The sequence below is a fragment of the Aphelocoma coerulescens genome, chromosome 24 (assembly GCF_041296385.1).
Source record: "Aphelocoma coerulescens isolate FSJ_1873_10779 chromosome 24, UR_Acoe_1.0, whole genome shotgun sequence".
NCBI classification, from domain to species: domain Eukaryota; kingdom Metazoa; phylum Chordata; class Aves; order Passeriformes; family Corvidae; genus Aphelocoma; species Aphelocoma coerulescens.
In genome coordinates this window covers 374,986-395,163 of record NC_091037.1, presented here as the reverse complement: position 1 = coordinate 395,163, position 20,178 = coordinate 374,986, and the positions used below count along the sequence as shown (strand labels likewise).

At 61.2% G+C, this 20,178-nt stretch overlaps 1 protein-coding gene across 1 annotated transcript; it reads left to right on the top strand.

Moving 5' to 3' along the window:
* The first annotated feature begins 1,817 nt into the window (after positions 1-1,817).
* On the top strand, positions 1,818-19,840 carry PHLDB1 (pleckstrin homology like domain family B member 1). Its single transcript, XM_068994526.1, has 24 exons — positions 1,818-1,914; positions 3,149-3,247; positions 3,686-3,809; positions 3,884-4,054; positions 5,912-6,037; positions 7,403-8,487; positions 9,242-9,484; positions 9,557-9,694; positions 9,821-9,958; positions 11,836-11,964; positions 13,195-13,350; positions 13,470-13,580; positions 13,739-13,828; positions 14,338-14,460; positions 16,393-16,560; positions 16,884-17,000; positions 17,105-17,198; positions 17,408-17,452; positions 17,854-18,145; positions 18,251-18,341; positions 18,423-18,569; positions 18,711-18,930; positions 19,007-19,092; positions 19,361-19,840. Exons 1-24 carry the CDS (start codon positions 1,828-1,830, stop codon positions 19,499-19,501), a joined length of 4,221 nt encoding a protein of 1,406 aa, XP_068850627.1. The 5' UTR covers positions 1,818-1,827; the 3' UTR covers positions 19,502-19,840.
* Positions 19,841-20,178: the final 338 nt, after the last annotated feature.

Below are 20,178 nucleotides of genomic sequence, written 5' to 3'. Positions count from 1 at the left end.
AGCTGCAGCAGTGTTTGGGTCTCTGTATGGCTCACCGGCCCTTGGAGCTGGCTCGCCTCTGGGAGTGCTGGGTGCTGTAGGCGGGGCTGCACGCCCTCCCCGACCTGAGCACATGGTGAGCATCCCCCAGTCTGTGGAGACCCTGAAGCGTGATGCCGGCAGGCCCTCGGCCGGAGCACAGCTGTGCTGCGGTGGTGCAGGAGCACTTTGCGGGGGAGCGATGAAATCAGCGGGTGTGGCCAGGATTCCTCGGCTCCCGCCGGGGCTGTCCGGTGGCTGATTTATGGTGGTGTTATTGCCAGGATCGTGGCGTTGTCCTAGAAACAGCAATGCAGCCCCCACCATCCCTCGACTGGGTGGGGTGGGACTGGCTGGGTCTCCCCCCACCCCCGCTCAGTTGTCAGTCCCGGGCCGGGAGGAAGCGGCCAGGAGCAGGCTCCTCACCCGCCTCTGGCTTTGTGCAGGAGACAGGCTCCCCCTTCCCAGCTGCCGGCGGAAGGGCCGGTTGTTTCCTAGGGCAGAGGGTGTGGGAAGGGGTGAGCGCACCCTAAGTACATTAGCAGATGGGGAGCAAACAGGCAGCCAAGTTGGCTGGAGGCTGCGATGCTCCACAGTGTGCACCCATTAGCTCGGCCACTCAGGCTTCCTCCCATGACTCATCCATCCAGCCCTAAGTGGGGATGAGAGACCATGCAAGGGGGTGCCATGCGTCTGCCTCTGCCATGCTGTTGCTTCATCCCAGCATGGCTGACGCTGCATGGCAGGGCCTGCCATGCTGTGCTTCTTCACAAGCACGGGCTGAATGCCCACGCCCTGGCCGTGTCCTGGCCAGTGGCGCACAGCGCAGCTCTGGGGTCTGCTGGTACCTGATGTGGGGTGAGTCAGGATGTGCCGTGCTGAGGTTGGGTCTTGGTGAGCCACAGCAGACCAGGCAGGAGTGGACCCCCAGAGCACCCCTGCCCACGTGGGCTTGGGGCAGGCAGGCAGATTGCAGCCTGTGGGCAGTGGGATGCAGGGGCTCCCCGGGAACACGGTAGGGCAGCATGTCTCTGTGCAGCCTACACTGCATTAGCAGGGCCCCTGCATCGGTGGGGCTGGGTGTCCTCCCAGGTGAGGCTTTTGGCTGTACCAGGTGAAGAAAGGGGCTTTTGTCTTCCAGGAGGCCGGGGCTGAGTAGGCAGCCCTGCGTGGGGTGCACGAGGACCGTGGGCTGTTTGGTGGTAACTGAGCCCGACCCCTTGGCATTTGCTGCCTTCACCGCTTCCCACGGCGGGAACAAGCGGCGCGTTCTGCAGGCGGCGGCGGGAGAAGAAAGGCCGCCTTGTCCGTCCGAGCAGTGGGGCGCCGGCTGGGGCGGCCGCGCTCCCGCCCCGCATTCCTACAGCAGAGCCGGCTGGAGAGGGGCTGCATCCCCGGCAGGACGGGCTGGGGTGGCGGCAGGCGTTCCCTGTGTGTTGACGAGCCAGGTGAGGGGCTCTGTTGGAGGGCAATGCTGCGGTGGGACTGGGGGCATCGGGAAGCAGTGGGATGCCAGGGTTACCCTCCAGCTCATGGGCAGACAGGGCTGCCTGTGGAGTGGGGGGTGTTGGGTAGAGAGTTTGGGCAGCAGGAGAGGGGCAGAGTGGGAGACAGTCCCCCATGGTTCTCACTAGGTCTCACCAGTACAGCCGTGCTGGGAAGGGGTTAACACCGGCGCAAGATCCCACCCTGGCCCCGCTCCCTTCCTATGCAGCAGCCTGGCCCCTCCTGGCTTTTCCTCCTTCCTGAACAGTGTGACGGTATGTGGGTGTGAGGGGCAGGGGCTCGGCTGGGCTGCGGGGTCTCCAGATGCTGGGAAGCGCAGCACCCCAGTGCCTGGGGAACATGGGTACCCTGCCGCGGAGGGTCCCGCTCGGCACCAGGACCAGGTGGCAGGTAAGGGAGAGCAGGGATCCTGCCTCGGCAGCCGGTGAGCACTCGTGAACTGCTCTCGGGGTACCTTATCTCTGCGCTCCCCCTGCTCCATCTGAGCTGTCCCCATCCCACGTGGTGTGGCTGTGGTCCCCACGGAGCCCTTGCTGTGGGGCGGCCAGTCCTGGTGTTGCAGGAGACGCCTGGGCTTCATCCCAGTCCTGGATCCCACGCCTGGTGTTTTCCAGCGTTTCATTTTTTCCACAGTGTGTAATAGCCGTTCACTCGCCCCCACAGCTGAGCCCAGTGCTGGCCGAGCGGGGGGGTCCCTCCGGGGGCTGGCGGGACAGTGGGCGATGCTGGCGGGAGCCGAGCCGGGGGCTCCTCCTGGCGGCCCCGGGACCGGCGTCCCCTAACGGGGATGGAGTACTTCCTATCTACACTGCCCGGGAAGGGTTAAGCCCCAGTCAGCTAGTCCAGGGCGGAAGGGAGGGACGTGGGGAGCAGCAAACGGCAAATTTAGATCCCCGGAGCATCTCGACACGGCGTGAGCGCCGGGTGACGGAAATTGTTCCTCCTCAAGTTGCCTCCCACTCACGCAGAGAATGTGTGGCAGCATGGCTGCTCCATGGGTGGTGGCCCTGCCTGCCGTCCGCAGGCCTGGGGGCCACATGGGCAGGGATAAGGAGCACTCAGCCGGACTTGTGCACCATGAGCTGCTGCTAGGCTGCGTGCAAGCAGAGGCGTGTGCCTGGGTGCCAGAGTTGGGCACTGGTGGCATGCACAGGGGTGCCCAGGTGTGCTATGCATGGCAGGCAGGTGTTGCTGGGGACAGGCAGAACCTGTGCTTGTGTGTCTTTTTCCACTGGCAGACATTGGGGTCTGGCTGCCCACAGCTCTTGGCGTTTAAAGCATGTATTTCCAACACCACATCTCCAAAACTGAGCCCATGTGTCGTTTTCCTTCTGGGACTGTGTCTTGTCCCAATGCCTGGCACATGCATGGGTCTCCCCGGATGGATGGGGATGTGTGCCTAGGTAGGATGCTTGCCTCGGCAGGCAGGGATGCTCACTGGCTTCAGGCAGCTGCTGGTGTGATGAAGACAGGAGCACAGGATGGTAATCCTCTTGGTGGCAAATGCTAGTTTGGAATGGGTAGGGTTTGTGCTCAGGCTGCTGTTCGGGATATGCAGGGAAAATGCATAAAGGCCATGCCCAGTGTGGTCACTTGTACTGCCATTCTCTGTTTCTGCTGCCAGCCCATGTCCGGTACCATCCAACGTCTCCAAGAAGGCACCATGGAGGCATCTGGCAGGACCCCCACCAGCCCAATCCACAGAGTCCAGACTGTCATCCAGGTGAGCATGCAGGATCACAGGACCTCTTCTCTGTGGGAACAGGGGAATCTGGCTGGGAGTCCTCTGCAGCCAGCCCTACCACCAGCACTGGCGCTGCACTCCAGCCTCTCCTCAGTCTCAGCAAATCCTATTACGGGATCGTCAGCAAAGCCCATTGAGCTAAGTGGCTGGTAGCTTGGATCCACTTAGATGCAGCCCAAGCCCCAGGGATCTCCAGCTCCCGTGGCAGCTCATCTCTGCTTGCCAGGATAGGCAGCACAGGCAGGAGAGCCCTCCTCTCCTGCGTCTTGCGGCTGGACAGTCCTGCTGGTGTGTGGCTGTGCCTGGGCATTGACCCTAGCTATGTGGCCATTTTGGAGCAGCCCAGCCAGGTGGACAGTGCAGGGGAGTGGGCTTCAGCTGCAGGAGCTGTGAGCATCCCTCCCTCTCCTCCTACAGAACAGCCCCCTGGACCTGATCGACACGGGCAAGGGGCTTAAAGTGCAGACAGAGAAGCCGCATTTGGTGAGCCTGGGCAGCGGCCGGCTCAGCACTGCCATCACACTCCTGCCCCTGGAGGAAGGTGAGTGCCAAGGGATCTCGATCTCCATGGGCACGCTGGTGACAGAGAAACTGAGACGCCCTCTCTGCTGACAGGGAGGACCACCATTGGCACGGCTGCGACAGACATCGTCCTGCAGGGCCCCGGGCTGGCGCCCCAGCACTGCTACATCGAGAACGTGCGAGGGACACTTACCCTGCATCCCTGTGGCAACGCCTGTGCCATCGACGGTGTGCCAGTCCAGCGGCCCATGCACCTCACCCAAGGTAAGAACAGGCTGTGGTTCACCGGAGCCTTTGCCCGTGGAGTTGTGCCGTTGAGTATTGGGGTGTTTAAGGACCCATCCTGTAACTGCATAGCCCAGCTGGCATACTCCTGGCCTCTGTGCTTTGTGGTGGGAACCTGTCAGGTCCTGGCACAGTTTTGAGAGCTGGCTTTGCTGCGTGTATCAAGTGAGGTGGGAATGGAAAGACCCAGGCGGGCTTTGAAGAACAGCAGAGATGCTGAGCCGACTTTGGGAAGGGAGATGACAGAGGAAAACATCTCGGGTGTCCTCCCGACGGATGGCTGCCGGGACACTGCCGGTCTGCCTGCGTGGCTACAGGGCTTGGACCCGGCCGGCCCCACCATGGCCGCTTCTAGGGAGCGTGGACAAAGCCTCAGGCCCTTCCCACGCGATCGCCGCCCCGCCACAGCCCGGGTCTCGCTTAGCGGGGAGGGCCCTCGGGCGGGGCGGGTGAGACCCGGCCTCCCGCCCCTCCCCGGGGGCGGTGCGGCGCTGCCCGGGCGGCGGCAGCGGCGGCGGCGGTGGCGGTGAGGGTGAGGTGAGTGTGGTGCTGCGGGCCACGCGTGTCCGCGCCGGGGGGGAGGTTCGCTCTCATTCCTCCTTGGGTCACAAAGCCACGGTGCCCCTCGCAGGCGGTGGCGCTGCAGCCCCCCCGCGCCTGGCCCCGTCCCTCCCGGGAAGGGGGACCCACCCGCGTGGGCGCTGCTGCGGGCGTCTCCGCGGGGGACAATGGGAGCCACGTGGCCGCCGGAGAAGGCTCCGGGCGCGACGGTCCGCGGAGTCCTGCCAGGTCCCGCTGGTACCACAGTAGGCACTGAGGGCCATGGTAGGCTGCGGGGTGCAGGCAGGGGTCAGCCGAGCTGCTCATCCTCCTGCCCGAGGGGGCAGGCAGGGACACGACAGAGCAGGGACAGCATCTGTGCAAGGCCACAGCGGGATGAACTGCGGGGCTGTCAGGCCGACACTCTGGGTGCAGTTTGTTGGTTGGTTACTCGCTTTGCCGGGCGACCTGTGGCTCCACTGGTGCTGGCACGGGGCAGTGATGCATCTCTCCGGGGCAGCCAGGCTGGGCGGCAGCATTGCCCCCTGGAAGCAGGATGCCCTCGTTCAGCCGGGGTGAGCAGGACTCCGTTCCACCCTGGCGCTCACACAGGGGAACCAGGCCCCCGTGACGGCAATGGCAGTTAATCTGTACTGCCTCTCGCTCACCTTGCTGCGAGCTGGGCTGACAAGTGCTCCAAAACACACGTCCCCTCCGGCGAGGGATTTTCAGCAGCGGCTGTTGGTACAGAGCGAGCCTCTCCCCAGGGCCCTGGCAGGCGCTTCAACGTGGGGTGTGTCGGCAGCACCCCGCCTTCTAGCTGCCTGATGCTCCACACTGCCAGCACATGCCTCCCCAGCACCACGGGCAGCAGGTGAACGGACAGCGGGCGGCCCACGGCTCTGCTCCCCTTTCTGAGGTGCCTTACCCCTCAGGGCTGCTTGGCAGCCTTGCCCCAAGTGGGCTGCTGCTTTGGGCCAAGAAGAGACGCTTTTCAAGCAGGGACAGGAGCTGTCTTGTCTGCAGCTGGCAGCCACGCAAGCCCTGGAGCGCCGCCAACTCCCCGCGGCCCCTGGCGGGGACCCCAGCTGTGCCTGCGCCTGAGATGCGCTGCCGGCAGCTGCCGGGGAGTGACCTGGATTTCAGCCTCCCCCTAAGCCTCCGCTGACAGCAGGAGCCCGCTCCCCTCCCGAGGGTGCATCTCAGGGCCAGCAATGCCCGACTGCTTCCCTGCGCTCTCTGGCACCACTCTGATGTTGCTGGCTAGTAGCTGAACTCTCTCTCCTCTCTCCCAAGGGTGCACCATCTGCCTGGGCCAGGCCACCTTCCTCCGCTTCAACCACCCTGCTGAGGCCAAGTGGATTAAGAGCATGATCCCAGCGGGGGGCAGAAGCCCAGCAGCTGTCTATGGGCTACCAGCAAGTAGGTGTCCCGCCTTGTCCCAGGTGGGGCAGGGCAGATGCTGAGGTGCTCCCTGACCCGTGCCATCAGCCTTCGCAGTGCCCAATGCTCTCACAGCCCTGTCCTGTTGTATTCAGGAGTGAGGCTCACACCTGGCTGCAGGTGTGCCATCCATCAGCTCAGCATGGTATGGCAGCTGCACTGGCATTTGTTAATGATTGATATCACCTCAAAGAGGGTGACTGTGGGGGCACTGAGGTGTGGCTTTCACTTCTGGCCAGCCTGGCCATGGCAGAGCCGTCGCCCGTCGGAGCCCCCCCGGCTGCCTGAAAGCGGGTGTTTATGTGCTGGGGCTGTGGAGGCCATTTCCCGAGCTCCTGTCCTTCATCTCATGAGCTTATCTTGCTGTGTCTGCCTGTCTGTGGAGCAATGGGCCAGGTGCCAGTACTGTGCCCAGTTCCTGGGGATGTCCAAATCTCCAGCACTGATGCCTGGGCTGGTAGCCCTTCTCCCTGCCCCAACCAGCACGCCCTGGCACGGGGAGAGGAGCTTGGCAGCCTTCCCGTGCCACGTGTGTGTTGGGAAGGCAGCATGCCTGCAGCTGGGGGGCGTGAGGAGGGACGTGGGGAGGTGCTGTGGCCAAGGAGCATCATGCGACCATGCAGCATCCCGTGTGGGCCCTGCATGGTCACTCTCTGCCACACAGGACTGGGTGGGATCACATGGACAGGGCTGCGGCACATCTTTCCAGGCATGAAGGCAGTGCCAGCTGCCATGGGGGAGATGCTGGGTGCCAGGGGGTGACGCAGCCTGGGTGGCACGCTGTCCTGGCTGGGCTCCGCGCCTGCTGCGATTCGCTCATTCCCTGAGTGACAGGCACATCGGTGCTACGCAGGGAGGACGGGGCAGCCCAGGCAGGGGCACCCTGGCCAGGGTGCAGGGGGGCTGCAGGCAGCGTGGTGGGTCCAGACGTGCTGCAGGTCAGCAGCTTTTGGCTATTGCATCTCTGACCCCTTGCTGGGAAGCCAGAGTGTGCAGGGGGCAAGTGGTGGGTGCCAGTGGGTGGCGCGGGAAGCTGCTTTCCAGGGAGTGGAGCTGGGGTCTGTGATGCAGGGAGGGTGGCTGGGCCGTACTCTCAGGTTTCTGTCTCCTGGGTGATGGGGCTAGCAGGATTCCGGCCTCCTCCCTGGCCCGGCAGCCCGAGTGGGAAAGGGTGGCAGCAGGGTGCAGGCAGCTCGGGGTGCAGTGAAGAGAGGCTGCAATCCAGCTCTGATTCTACAAGACTGCGTGGAAGAATGATGCCAGGCTGCCCTGTAGGACCCAGCCCAGGCAGGGGCTGCAGCGCAGTCACACCACACTGATGCCTGCTCCTATGTTTCCCTGCAGAATCCGAGGCCCAGGTGAATGGTGGCCACCAGCTGTCAGAACGTGGGTGTCACAGCCACAGCTCCCTTGTCAGCTCCATCGAGAAGGATCTGCAGGACATCATGGACTCGCTGGTGCTGGAGGAGTCGGCATCCCCTGGCATCCAGAAGCCACCTGCCTGCAGCCGATCCTCCCTCTCCCCTGTGGTGAATGGGGGTGGGCGCTGCCTCCTGTCCCCTCCACCCAGCCCTGGGGCCGCCTCAGGGGGCTCCAGCTATGAGAATTTCTCTCCCCTCTCCTCACCGGCCAGCAGCGGCAGCTACACCAGCCCCTCACTCAGCAGCCAAGAGCAGGGCCCAGCTGTGCCCCCCCTCGTCCCACTTCGCTCCTCCAGTTACAACCACACTGTGCAGCCACCCACTCTGCCTGGTGGGGGTTCCAGTGAGCCTTGGCCAGCTGAGAGGCTCGGGGACCACCGTGGGGGCAGCCCTTGGCTAACACCTAGGGTGGCACCGCGGCCACGGGTGGCCCTGCAGGAGCGGCCCCCCAGTCCCTTCCGGGAGCCACGGGACTCTCTGACACCCAGCCGGCAGCCCACCAGCAGGGCAGTCCCAGAGGCCCGGTTGCAGCCACCCGAGAGCCCACGGGTGGCCCGGAGGAACATTGAGAGCATGCGGGAGCTGCCTCCCCTGAGCCCCTCCTTGTCACGCCGGGCTGCCAGCCCCCGGGCGGCCCCTGACACCCCCTCCCCGCAGCCCCGGCTGGGCAGGGAAGTGCCTGGCAGTCCCCGTGCCAGGCTCAAGGGCCCAGAGGAGTCGAAAGGTGCTGGGGGCCCCTCACCCCCACTGCTGGCACAGAACCCCGCACGCCGTTCCAGTTTCAGTAGTTGCCTGAGCCCAACATACGGGCTGGGCTCCCCAGCTGTGCCCTCGCCCCAGCAGAGCCCCCGCACCCCCAGGAAGCCTTTGGGGAACCCACGGCTGCCAGCAGGATCACGGGAGCGCAAGAATAGCATCACTGAGATCAGTGACAATGAGGACGAACTGCTGGAGTACCATCGGCGGCAGCGGCAGGAGCGGGTTCGGGAGCAGGAGATGGAGCGCCTGGTGAGCCTTGGGGCTGGGAGGGGACACATTTGCGTGTGGGACACCCACGTTGCAAATACCTTTTGTCATTTGCTGCTTTAAAACCTGGCCTTTTCCTCTTGGGGATTTGCCACAGCTGCCAGGCTTCTGGCTTATCCAGGGGTATTATGGCCAGGAGCAGCCATCGGTGCTCAGCCGCTCTCCAGGAATACAGAGCTCCCAAGTTACAGCAGCCTGTGGAAGCTGCCTGGGACCAGCATGGCCCCAGGGCTGCCGGCCAGAACAGTGGTGGCCCTGCCTTTGCAAAACTCTCCATATCTTGTCCATCCCTGCCAGGGCCCATCTGCTGGTGGTGGTGCCATGGCTCTGTGGACATTGTGGACATCGGTTTAGGGCTGATGGAGTTTTTATGGAGATGGCATCTGCCTGGGTGAGGTTTGCTGTGTCTCTGCCAGTCCTGCAGGCCGAGCCGCCAGGGCCCTGTTTGCTCAGCTCTGACTCAACGCCTGGTGCAGGCAGCATGAGTCACCGCCTGGAAATAGCGGAGGCACTCGGCAGCCACTGCTGCCTGTAATTAAGTCTGTCTCAAGATCCCAGCACATCGAGTGCCTGGTTCTTGTGTGGGGTTGAGCTGGCTGTATTGCACTTTGTAATGTTGGCTGCCCATCCCAGCATGCGGGCCCGTATTCTGGTGGCCACCATTGTCACGGGGTTCCATCTGCTCCTGCCACAGCATGTGCTGGATGGGTACCTTGCTGACCATTCTTCCCCACAGGAGCGGCAGCGCCTGGAGACCATCCTGAACCTCTGTGCTGAGTACACCAAGACAGATGGCACTGAGCCAGGTGATGTGCACAGGCTCCTGGCTGGTGACACAGATGCTGGCCAATGGGTGCCCAGGGGTGCCATGGCTCTGGGCCATGCTGTTGAAGAGCTGCAGCAGAGGGAGATCCTGGAGAGGTCGGATGAGGAGAACCTGAAGGAGGAGTGCAGCAGCACTGAGAGTACCCACCACGAGGTGAGGGGATAGCTGTGCCATTCTGCACCATGCCATGCTGCGCTGTGCCATGCTAACTGGCCCTCTCCACAGCACGAGAAGCTGACAGGCCCCCGGGCCAAGGAGGCGCAGCGGCTGGAGGAGGAGCGCGCCAGTGTCCTCGGACGCCTGGACCAGCTGAAGGGCCGTGTCAAGGAGCTGGAGCAGCAGCTGCAGGAGACGTCACGAGAGGTGAGGGGTCAGGGGACACTGCTGGGTCCCTTGTTGCTTGCTGCCCTCACCAGTCAGCACTGAATCCTAAGGGTATGAGCTAGGTCCAGCTGGAGCAGCCATCCTGATATTGCTTTGCCTGTCCAGGCAGAGATGGAGCGGGCACTGCTGCAGGGTGAGCGGGAATCAGAGGTGGTGTGGCTGCGGCAGGAGCAGGAAGCAGTGCAGCAGCTGCAGGAGAAGCTCTCCAGCCTGGACGCCAGCATCCGCAAGGAGCGGGACAAGGTGAGCCCAGTCACAGGTTCCCGTTGTCACCAGCTGTACCATACCCTCCCTGGCACTCACAGCCAGTGAGTGACATGTTCTCCAGACCCTGGGCTCCACAGAGGCTTTTGGGAGCAGCCCCTGTGGTGTGCGTTGTGGGAGGATCTGTCTGTCTGCCTGGCGTTGGTCAAACAGCCCTGCTGGAGGAGAGCAGGGCCAATGCTCAGGAAGCATTTTGGCTGCTGCCTGTTGCTCTGGCAGGGAGACTGGTGTGAGGCTTTCCAGATGGCTGCTGCCTGTGGTGGGCAGTGCCAAAGGAGAGGTCTTGGCACTCGCCATTACCTGCTCTTGCTAGGGAACTGTGTCTTGCAGCAAGTTACCTCACTCTGCTGCACCTTTGTGTGTGATGGCAGCTGTTGCTGTAGTGTTCAGCTTGATGGAGGTGGCTGGGAAACCACTGTTTAACTTGGTGGCTTTAGGAGGGGGTCCTGGTCCCCTTTCCCATGATGTTGTCTGTGGTGCATTTACTGCCTGAAGGCACCCATGATGCTGCGTGTGTGGCACATTTATCCCAGCTGCTGGTTGCTGGTTATCCCACAGCCTTGCAGGCAATGTGGCATGGCCTTGGGCAAGCTGCTCTGCGGCAGAAGAGCTGCTGGGATTCAGTTGCCTGCTGCCTGAGGCCATTGTCCCTCTGCAGCCTATGCTGGGGTCCCACCAGCAGCTCTGTGCCACCATGATGTGGCACCAGCGTCCCTCGGGGTCTGGGCAGCCCCATGGCTGTGGGTGCCAGGGCTGTTAGGGTGCCTGTGGCCAGGCAGAGCAGCCATTGGTGCCTGCCAGCGGTGCTCCTGAAGTATTTGGGTGTTTTGTTCTGGTTTTGGTCTTCCAGCCCTTTGTAGGCATCTTCTGTAGCCAGGGACAGCCTAATGTAGAGCCAGGAGAGGAGCGCAGGGAAAGCCCTCTCCCAACCTCTCTGCTGACCTAACCGCCCACTTTCCTAACCCACCTGCACTACTCGCACTAACAGTGCCTGCTCTGAACTCTGCCATCACCTCTGATAACTCTGCATGTCCAGGAGCCACCAGGCAATCCACAGCTCCTCTCCTCAGCCTGTGCCAGCCTTGCCTCCCTGCCAGCATGTCCCCTCATAGCCCTTTTCATGATGTCCCATCTCTGTGTGGAGCACAGGATTCCTTGCAGCAAGCATTTCTCAATGGCAAGCCCCTGTATGGTACTGCCAGACATGCAGGAGGTGGTTTCCCTATGCCTGTCCAATGTTGCTGGCCCCATTTTACTGGTCCTGTGGCCAGGCCCCTCATCCCAGGCCCAGGAGTAAGTGTCTGCTCTGCTGCTGACTCATCATAGCCTGAGTAGATCTTGCTGGACCACAGCCTCCTGTTTTCACTGCTGCCCCGTGGGCAACCCTCTCCTTCTGATGGATGAGGATGGTCCATGCCCTCCGGCTGCACTCGGGACCAGTTCATTCAGTTCCTAACTGGCAGTATCCTGAGTAGCAGTTAACAAAGCCAGCTAGTGGTTATTCAGAGGGTGCATGTGATGCAGCTGTGTGCAGGATTGGGATGACATTAACCATGCTGTCAGCATTGATCTTTCTGCTGCCTGCAAGTTTGTTTTTGGAAGCACAAAGCTGAGGTCAAGGTTTGGCTGTAACCGCTCTAACACTGCCTGGCCCCGGCTCCTGTGTCTCTTGATCTCTCGATCCCCCTGTAGCTGCCATGATGCTCCTTCTCCTGAGCCCCCTCTGTCTCCAGCTGAGCTCCTCTCTAACTCACAGCTTCTGCATGGCGCCCATTTGAGATGTGTGTTTTCTCTCTTCTTTCTTTTTTTTTTCCTTTTTCTTTTTTTTTGTTTTGTCTTGTTCTCCCCTGATTCAGGAAAGGGCAAAGGTTGATGCTGAAAGGAAGGAGCTAGAGCAACTCCGGGCGCTTTACCATGAGTCGAAGAGCCACCTTGATAAGTGCCCCGAGTCAATGCGGGAGCAATTGCGGGAGCAGATGCGAAGGGTCAGTGTCTCCCCCCACCCCTCCTGGACCATGGCCCACCTCCCTCCGCTCCAGCTTAGGCCAGCTCTTCCCTGCCAGCCGGGGCCGCACTGGGAGCGTCGCACCCGGGCTGGAGGCGGCTGGCACCGGGCACCATCGTCCTGGTAAGCTTGCCACTCGCCTGGGCCCGGGGCGCGGGACCGGCTCGGCAGAGCTCCTTGGGACCGGCTCGGCAGAGCTCCTCGGGACCGGGCAGGGCACGAGCATGGACCCTGCCCTGCAAAGGAGGGCAGGCTGGGGAGTCTTGGGGGCTGCTGCATCCGCATCTGCCTGCCTCCAACTCTTTCCTGAGAACATTTATTTACACAGTGATGTTGATCTATGTTACTACTACTCCTCAGCGCTTTTTCCTATTATCTGGTATTTTCTGGAAGTGGTTGACTTTCCCCAGCCCATGGCTGGTGCCTGCCCAAATAAACCCACACTGCCACAGCCTGCTCCAGCCAGGCACCCACATGCTGGAGGAGGCTCTGGTGTATAGTGGGCAGGGGGGCGATGGAGCAGTGTCTGTGTGTGGGAGCCCTCAGGAGCCACCACATCAGCACTGTGCCACAACAGCACTGGCTGCCCGGCTCACAGAGCAGGGTGAAACACATCTCCGTGGGGTGCATGGTGCAATGGCGGCCAGGGTGGCACCGACAGGCCCGGAGCTGAGTGCTGCCACGTGCTGTCAGTGCCTGAAGGCTGGAAGGGCACACAGGAGTTTGTCCAGCATGGTGCTCGTCTGTGGGGGCTTTGCCACCTGGAGGCTTGGTGGCACAGTGTTGCATGTTGGTGGTTATGCTGGCACATGGTGTTTTGCTATCTGTCAGGGCACAGCTTTAGCCCATATGTGGTTCAGCAGGGGCAGCTGGTCTCCAAGGGCTGGCAAAGCCCCTGGCTGTGGCAAGCTCATCTCATGGGGGTGACTGCTCTGTTCTGGCCAATTCTGGGTGCCTCCATTGCCTTCCTCTGACAGCAGACACTCCTGTCATGTCTCTCATGTTTCTGGTGCCCAGGAGAAGGCAAAACTGCCTGCCTGCCCACACCAGGCACAGGGGACAGGCTTGGCCACCAGCTCTTGTTCCTGGCCAGCACCAGTAGGATGTGGAGACACGGCAGGAGGTTTTGCTGGGGGAGACCTGCCTGCAGGATGCAGAGGTGCCCATCCAGTGGGACTGATCCACTCATGGTGCTCTTGTGTGTTCAAAGGAGGCAGAGGCACTGGAGACGGAGGCCAAGCTGTTTGAGGATCTGGAGTTCCAGCAGCTGGAGCGGGAGAGCCACCTCGAAGAGGAGCACGAGGCACGAGGCCAGCAGCTCCTGCAGAGCCGAGCTGAGTGCCACCGTAGCATTGCCCGCAGGAAGGTAAGGGTGGAGGGGCAGTAGGTCCAGTGTGGCTGGGCTGTGCCCCACGGGTCTGGCATGGCCAGACGGCATCCCATGGCTCATCAACAGCCACCTCATCTCTACTGCCTGCTCCTCAGGAGAGAGTGGCTGCCCTGGATGCCCAGGCTGCCCAGATTCGGCTTCAGAGTGCCCAGGAGGCCGAGCGCCTGGCCAGGGAGCGGAGCAGCATCCTGCAGCTCCTGCAGAAGGTAATGCCATGATTGTGTGCTCCTGAGGGTGCTCGATGCAGGGGACAAGATCATTCCAGCTCTTTCCAGGTTCTGGTAGGCAGGGTGAGCTTGGGGGGTGACTGGCCATGGAGCGCCAGTAACCATCAGCTGCCTCTGATCTGTCACCCCATGCACAGGAGAAGGAGAAGCTTGTGTCTCTGGAGAGGCGATATCAGCTCGTCACAGGTGGCAGGAGCTTCCCCAGAATGTCCTCGGCTCTCCGAGAGGTAAGTGGGTAGAGGGGGCTATGGTGCTTAGAGCTGCTTTCCTAAGCTGCTGTCGCAAGTGAGGACGAGCCTTGTGCACCACTAGCTTTCCTCTGCAGCAGTTTCTGTGTTCCCAAGTACCTTCTGACCAGAGCCAGGTGCTTCCAGCTGCTCAAAGTCTCTCTGTGGGCTCCAGAGGTTGGGAGGGAGGGAAGGAAATGCAACAGAGCAGCACATAGGACAGCACTGCCTGGGGTCCCATCCTTGCTGGAGAGCAAGCATGGGGGTGTCTTGGTGCTGGTACAGGGGACTTCTAGGTGGAAGTGAGTTGCCCGTTACCCTGCTTGTGGCTCTGAATGGGGAGCCAGAACCATGATGCCCTCAGGGGCTGTGGTGCTGCCTGACCTGCTGCTGGGAAGAGGCACAGGATGGCAGACTCCCCTCATGCCTGACTGAAGTGGGACTCCTGCTGCTGCCGCCACCTTGCTGTCTGTGCCCACCTTGCCTACGTGATCTTTCTCCTTCAACAGGAGACCCTCCACACCTCAGAAACTTATGAGCTGTTGGAGGGAACTAAGCCCCTGAGCCCCCTGCCAACAGCAGCTGCCTCCTTAGCTTCTCCTGCCACCTACTCCTACCCCAAGGCACAAGAGGTAACTAACTAGAGGGACTAGCTGCATGTGCTTGCTCGCTTACCCCTCCTTAGCTGAGACCCCTTTTGTGTACTGATGTCACCCCCAGGCACCAGGACAGCCCCACAGCAGCATGGCTGGGGCACTTACCATATAGCTCTCTGGCTGTGCTTATTAACACTCAATCCTCGATTCCAGGTGCTCTCCTGAGCCCACCAGGGATTCCAGTTCCTGCTGCTGCTCTGTTTTAATCCCAGTGCAGCACTGTGGGGCACAGGCATCCCTGTGCTTCCCCCTAGCCCACTGCTTGCCATCTGGCTGGGTACCTCCTGACAGCATCCTGTAGGGTCCTGCTAGCCTGGCTTTCCCAAAATAAGAGCAAGTCCCCTGCTTTAGCATGTTTGGTTCAGAAAGGACAAGGAAGTGGATTTTAAGCTGGTAGCACAGCTAGAGGTGCCTCATCCAGTGCTGCTGCTCTAGGGAGGACTTGTGGCCAGTGACCATACAAGACCCTGAGGCATCCCTGTCCCTTGTAGGCACTCAGCAAAGCTGTGCTGAAGGCTAGGACAAGGTGGGTGCCAGCACACCCAGCCCAGCTTGAGCACCATGCTTCCCGCACGGTGCTGCACACTGGGAACACCATGGGCAGCAGGGCAGGGTTGGGGAGGCAGTGCTGGGGCATGAAGGCACAGGGAGGTTTGTTCCCATTATGCAGTCAGTGCCATGATGCCAGCACATGGGTCTAACTCTTCTCCTTCTCCCTTGCCATGGATTTCTAGGAGTACATGAGGCTGTCTGACGTTTTCAGGTTCTGCAGTAATGCACATGGCCCCAGCCTGGACACTAAAGCTTCTGCTGCTGCCCCCGCTGCCACTCAGCGCTCTTTCTTGCTTGCTGTACCTCCCACAGCCGATGAGGTACCTGCCCCAGAGCATGCTCAAGTTTGCTCCCTCGGGTTGCCCGCTGCATCCCAGGCAGTGAGGAAGCTGTGGAGGCACGGCCTCCCTGTGTGCCTTGGTGCTTGGAGCCCACATCTCTCTGGGGTCAGGACACTTGTCTGGCTGCAGCTGAGTGGGGAGCAAAGGCTCAAGCTGCCCAGTCTCCTTGCTGGGGTGCACTTCTTGCCTGCTCTGGATGTATGTAGTGGCAGAGTTTGGGAGCACAGTGGATGCCCAGCAGTGGGAGGGCAGCCTTTTTGTCTGTTGGATGCAGTCCTGGCTGCTTGTCCCAAGCAAGGAGGATGCAGAGCAGGCAGGGACCTGACCCAGTGCCCAGCACCAGGGTGGCTGCAGCACCAACTGCTTTTCCTCCCAGGACAATGAACCCTCCTTTGGGGGTTGGAGCTGCCTGCTCGTTCCTCTGTGCCTGCTTGCCCTTGCTCTTCTTCTGGTTTAATCTGCTTCTCTCTGCCCAGTATGTGACCATTGAGCAACTCTCGGGTGTCCTGGGCAGCCTCCACACCCCTGCTGCTTCCCTGCTGGGCTGTACCCCTCCGGCTCCTTCATCCTCAGGCAGTGCTCCTCCTCTTCCATCTCTCCCTTCTCCCTTCGTCTCTGCAGAGGTTGGTGCCCTGTTTCCCTCCCTTTGGCCCCTTGCACTCTCCCTGGGAGGTGATGGAGATGCACGGGAAGGGCTGAGCTGCAGATGGAGCTGAGCAGCAGCTTGGGCTCTTGACAGTCCGCACACCCCTGGCTGTTCTGCCTGGTGCTCCACTGCCTCCAGGGCAGGGGGTCTCTGTGCTTGATCAGTTCTCATGTCCTCATGAACAGCAAATGGCTCCTACAGCTGCTGGGACTTAGCCAGGGAGTGCACAGGATACCCAGTGGGGTCTGCATGTTAAGTTCTGGGGGAATGGTGCAGGCACAGCCAGGGATGCTCCAGTCTCTTCTCTGTGCATCTGTCCCTCTTTCTGCATTTGTCCTTCATCCTTTCTCATGCAGCCTCTCTCTCCAGATGGAGCAGCAGCTGTTGGGAGGCCCTGTGTGTCTCCCGGCTCTTGATTTAGAGAAGTGGTACCAGGAGGTTATGGCTGGCTTTGAGACCTCCTCTTCCTCTGTCTCTCCTTCTTCTTCCCCTCCTCCACTTCCAGCTAAAGCTCACTCCTCTCACAAGACTCTCCAGGTAATCCTGACTACCTGCTGCCGAGGTTCAGGCTTTGGGGCCGCTGGTTGCGGCAAAAGTGGGGCAGTGTGGGAATATTCCTGTGGACCCTGTACCCTGAGTGCTGCTGGGGCCCTGTCTGCCACAGCAGGCAAAGGCAGAGCAGACCTGTGGCCTAGGGCAGGCAATCTCTGCTTTCTCTTGCCTGCATCCCTGCCAGGATGGCACCAACACAGAGCAGGATCTGGGGAGGGTGAGCAGGGCTCAGCCCTGCTGACAGACGAGCCATCTGTCCAGGGTGCAGTTCCCCCATGTATCTCTCACGTCTGCGTCTCTGTGCTCAGGTCTACCGTGCAAAAACAGAGGGTGGTGCTGGTGTCCTCACCCCTCGGATGAAGAGTGGGACCCCCTCGTCCTCACAGCTCAACCTCTCCATGCTGGAGTGTAGCCCCTCACCCAAGGTATGGCTGCCAGGGGGACCCAGGCACCCTGGCCATGGCTCACACATGCCTGGTGCCAGCCCCCATCCCCATCCTTGCGGCTGACCAACTGCTGTCCTGCCCAGGGCCCCCCAAGCCCGGCGGGCAGCCTGTCCCGCAACCTGGTGGCCACGCTGCAGGACATCGAGACCAAGCGCCAGCTGGCCCTGCAGCAGAAGGGTGAGCTCTGGCTCTGCGTCCTGGCTGTATGGGGTGGTGGGACTTTGGGAGACGCTATCCCTGCTGCCACTTGGGCAATGGAGAAGGGAGCCTGGCTGAGGGTGGCAGCAGCAGCAGTGCTCTGGCAGGATGCAGTGCCTCTCTCATGGTCTCTTGCTTTTCCCCCCTCTCTTTCCTCCTGACCCCTCCCCCTGACGGCCTGTCTCCAGCTGAGCTGCTCCCAGCAGAGCCCTTGCAGCCAGGCGATCCACCAGGTAGAGATGTGGGGTGACTTGGACTGCCTAGGGCAGCCCAGTGGCAGCAGCATGGCTGTTTGCTGGCACCTTTTGCCATATATGAGGGGCATGACCGGTCCAGGACCCCAGGTGCATATTGACATCTGCTTAGGGACAGCCCTGTGCATCCCTAACCTGCTAATGCTTTGCTCAGCTTGTTCCTACCTGCCTGGCACATGTGCCCCCCTGCTCCTGCCCAGACAGATTGCTGTGCCTGCCAGAGAGTTGTGACAGCAGCTCCCACCTCTGCCCCTACCATGCCTTTGTGGCTCCAGCAGTGCCTATAGTGTCTTCTGCCTGTGCCACCCTGCCTCGTCCACCATGATGCAGCTCTGAATGTGGCACATTTAACTTGACGTTGTCACCTTCCCATGGCACAGGTCAGCAGGTGATTGAGGAGCAGAAACGGAGGCTTGCAGAGCTGAAGCAGAAAGCAGCTGCTGAGGCACAGTCCCAGTGGGAAGCCCTGCATGGGCAGCCCCCCTTCCCCACTGCCTTCCCCCGGCTCGTGCACCACTCCATCCTCCACCACCACCGTCCCCATGGTGCCGGGCCCCGGGCTGAGGAGCTGGACCACGCATATGATACACTCAGCCTGGAGAGCTCAGACAGCATGGAGACTAGCATCTCCCTTGGCAACAACTCTGCGTGCTCCCCTGACAACATCTCCAGGTAACCCTGGGGCCAGCTCATCTGGCCAGAGGACAGCCTGCTCTGCTGGTGTGCTGCTGGCTCAAGGTCCTTCCAGCTGGGGCAGCAGCTGTGGCTGTCTTGCAGTGCCAGCGGGATGGAGACAGGGAAGATTGAGGAGATGGAGAAGATGCTGAAGGAGGCACACGAGGAGAAGTCCCGGTTGATGGAGTCCCGGGTGAGTGGGGGCACCAGCACCATGGCTGGACAGCAAGCAGGTCTCCAGTCCTTGGGGCTGAACGCCTGTGTGTGCTGGCAGGAGAGGGAAATGGAGCTGCGTCAACAGGCGCTGGAGGATGAGCGCTGGCGCCGGGAGCAGCTCGAACGCCGGCTGCAGGACGAGACTGTGCGCCGGCAGAAGCTGGTGGAGAAGGAGGTCAAACTGCGGGAGAAGCACTTCTCACAGGTGTGAGGCAGGCTGCCATCCTCCTCTCCCAGCCTGGACAGTGAGGCACACGCAGCTTGCTACTGATGTCCCAGCTCACAGTGGGGGGACGTGGGTCTTGTCACCATTGGTGGGCTTTGCAGGGCTGTGTTGCTTTTTCAGGCTCGTCCCCTGACACGGTACCTCCCCATCCGCAAGGAGGATTTCAACCTGCGGCTGCACATCGAGTCGTCAGGCCACAACATTGACACCTGCTACCACGTCATCCTGACAGAGAAGATGTGCAAGGGCTACCTGGTCAAGATGGGCGGGAAGATCAAATCTTGGAAGAAGCGTTGGTTTGTCTTTGACCGCATGAAGCGCACCCTCTCATACTACGTGGGTGAGTCCCTATGCTGCCTCACGTCCCCTCCCCATGCCATCGCCCACAGTCGACAATGGTTCCCTCTCTTGGGCAGATAAACATGAGACGAAGCTGAAGGGTGTTATCTACTTTCAAGCCATTGAAGAGGTTTACTATGACCACCTCCGCAGTGCTGCAAAGGTGAGAGCCGGGCACTGCCACTGCTCCCGTGTCCGCCGGGAGCCCCCATGGGCATCCCCATTCTCCTGCATTGTCCTCTGTCACGCAGGTAGGAGGTAGTACGGCAGTGCATGCCAGGGATGCTCCTGCAATGCTCCATGGCCCCTAATGGTGCCAGCTTTCCTTCCTGCCAAGGGCAGGACCCCACTGCTGGGTTTTGTGGGGGGACAAGGAAGGGATTGCTGCTGCTCAGAGGGGGCCAGAGTGCTGATTCCATCCTCCCTTCCAGAGCCCCAACCCTGCGCTCACTTTCTGTGTCAAGACCCACGACCGACTCTACTACATGGTGGCACCCTCAGCCGAGGCCATGCGCATCTGGATGGATGTCATTGTCACTGGGGCAGAGGGCTATACCCAGTTCATGAACTGAGGAGGGATGCTGCGCACCCCAGATCCACCAGCTGGATGGACTTCTGAGCATCCCAAGCAGCAAGGAGCTCCTGAGGGGACCACGGTCCCTGCTGCGCCTCATGCCACAGGCTGTGCACACCATGTTTGTGGACCTGCATTGGGCCCAGCTGGGCGGTACTGAATGTTGCCTGTTCGGGCAAGGGAATAAGTTTTTTTATGTTGACTTTTTTGAAACAAACTTTATTGGAACAATATCAAAGCGCTGAAATGTAAAAAGCTGCCAAAGACCTGCTGGGGCCTGAGCTTTCTGCCTTGGGGAGGTGCTAATTTTGAGGCTGATGCTGATAGTTACTGCCATAGTGTTCCAGGGAAGGAGACAGTGCGGTCATGCTGTGCTTCCAGCTGGCCCCATGTGGCTAGGACCCCCTACTGTGGTAGACTCAGACCCCTCTTCGTAAACCTTTTGTAACTTTGGATCGTTGCCCCCCCCCCCCCCCCCCCCCGTGCCGGGGCCAGATGAGGATTGCAGTGTGGACTGCCCAGTCACAAAGCATTTCGTGAACTGGGCTGTCCCTTCTGTGTGGCCTCTGAACTGGCAGCACGTTCCAGACAGACCAGAGTCTGCCCCTGGGCTGGGGGGACGGACGGGGGGGGCACGGGGCAGGGGCTGTGGCCCCTTGGAGCTCACTGGGAGTG

Bases quoted from the DNA above. Each gene is read 5' to 3' on its own strand.
- PHLDB1 (XM_068994526.1), top strand. From the start codon at position 1,828: ATGCTGGGAAGCGCAGCACCCCAGTGCCTGGGGAACATGGGTACCCTG. The intron at 11,965-13,194 runs GTCAGTGTCTCC...GTGTGTTCAAAG, and splicing joins TGCGGGAGCAGATGCGAAGG to GAGGCAGAGGCACTGGAGAC. The intron at 18,342-18,422 runs GTGAGTGGGGGC...GTGTGCTGGCAG, and splicing joins CCCGGTTGATGGAGTCCCGG to GAGAGGGAAATGGAGCTGCG.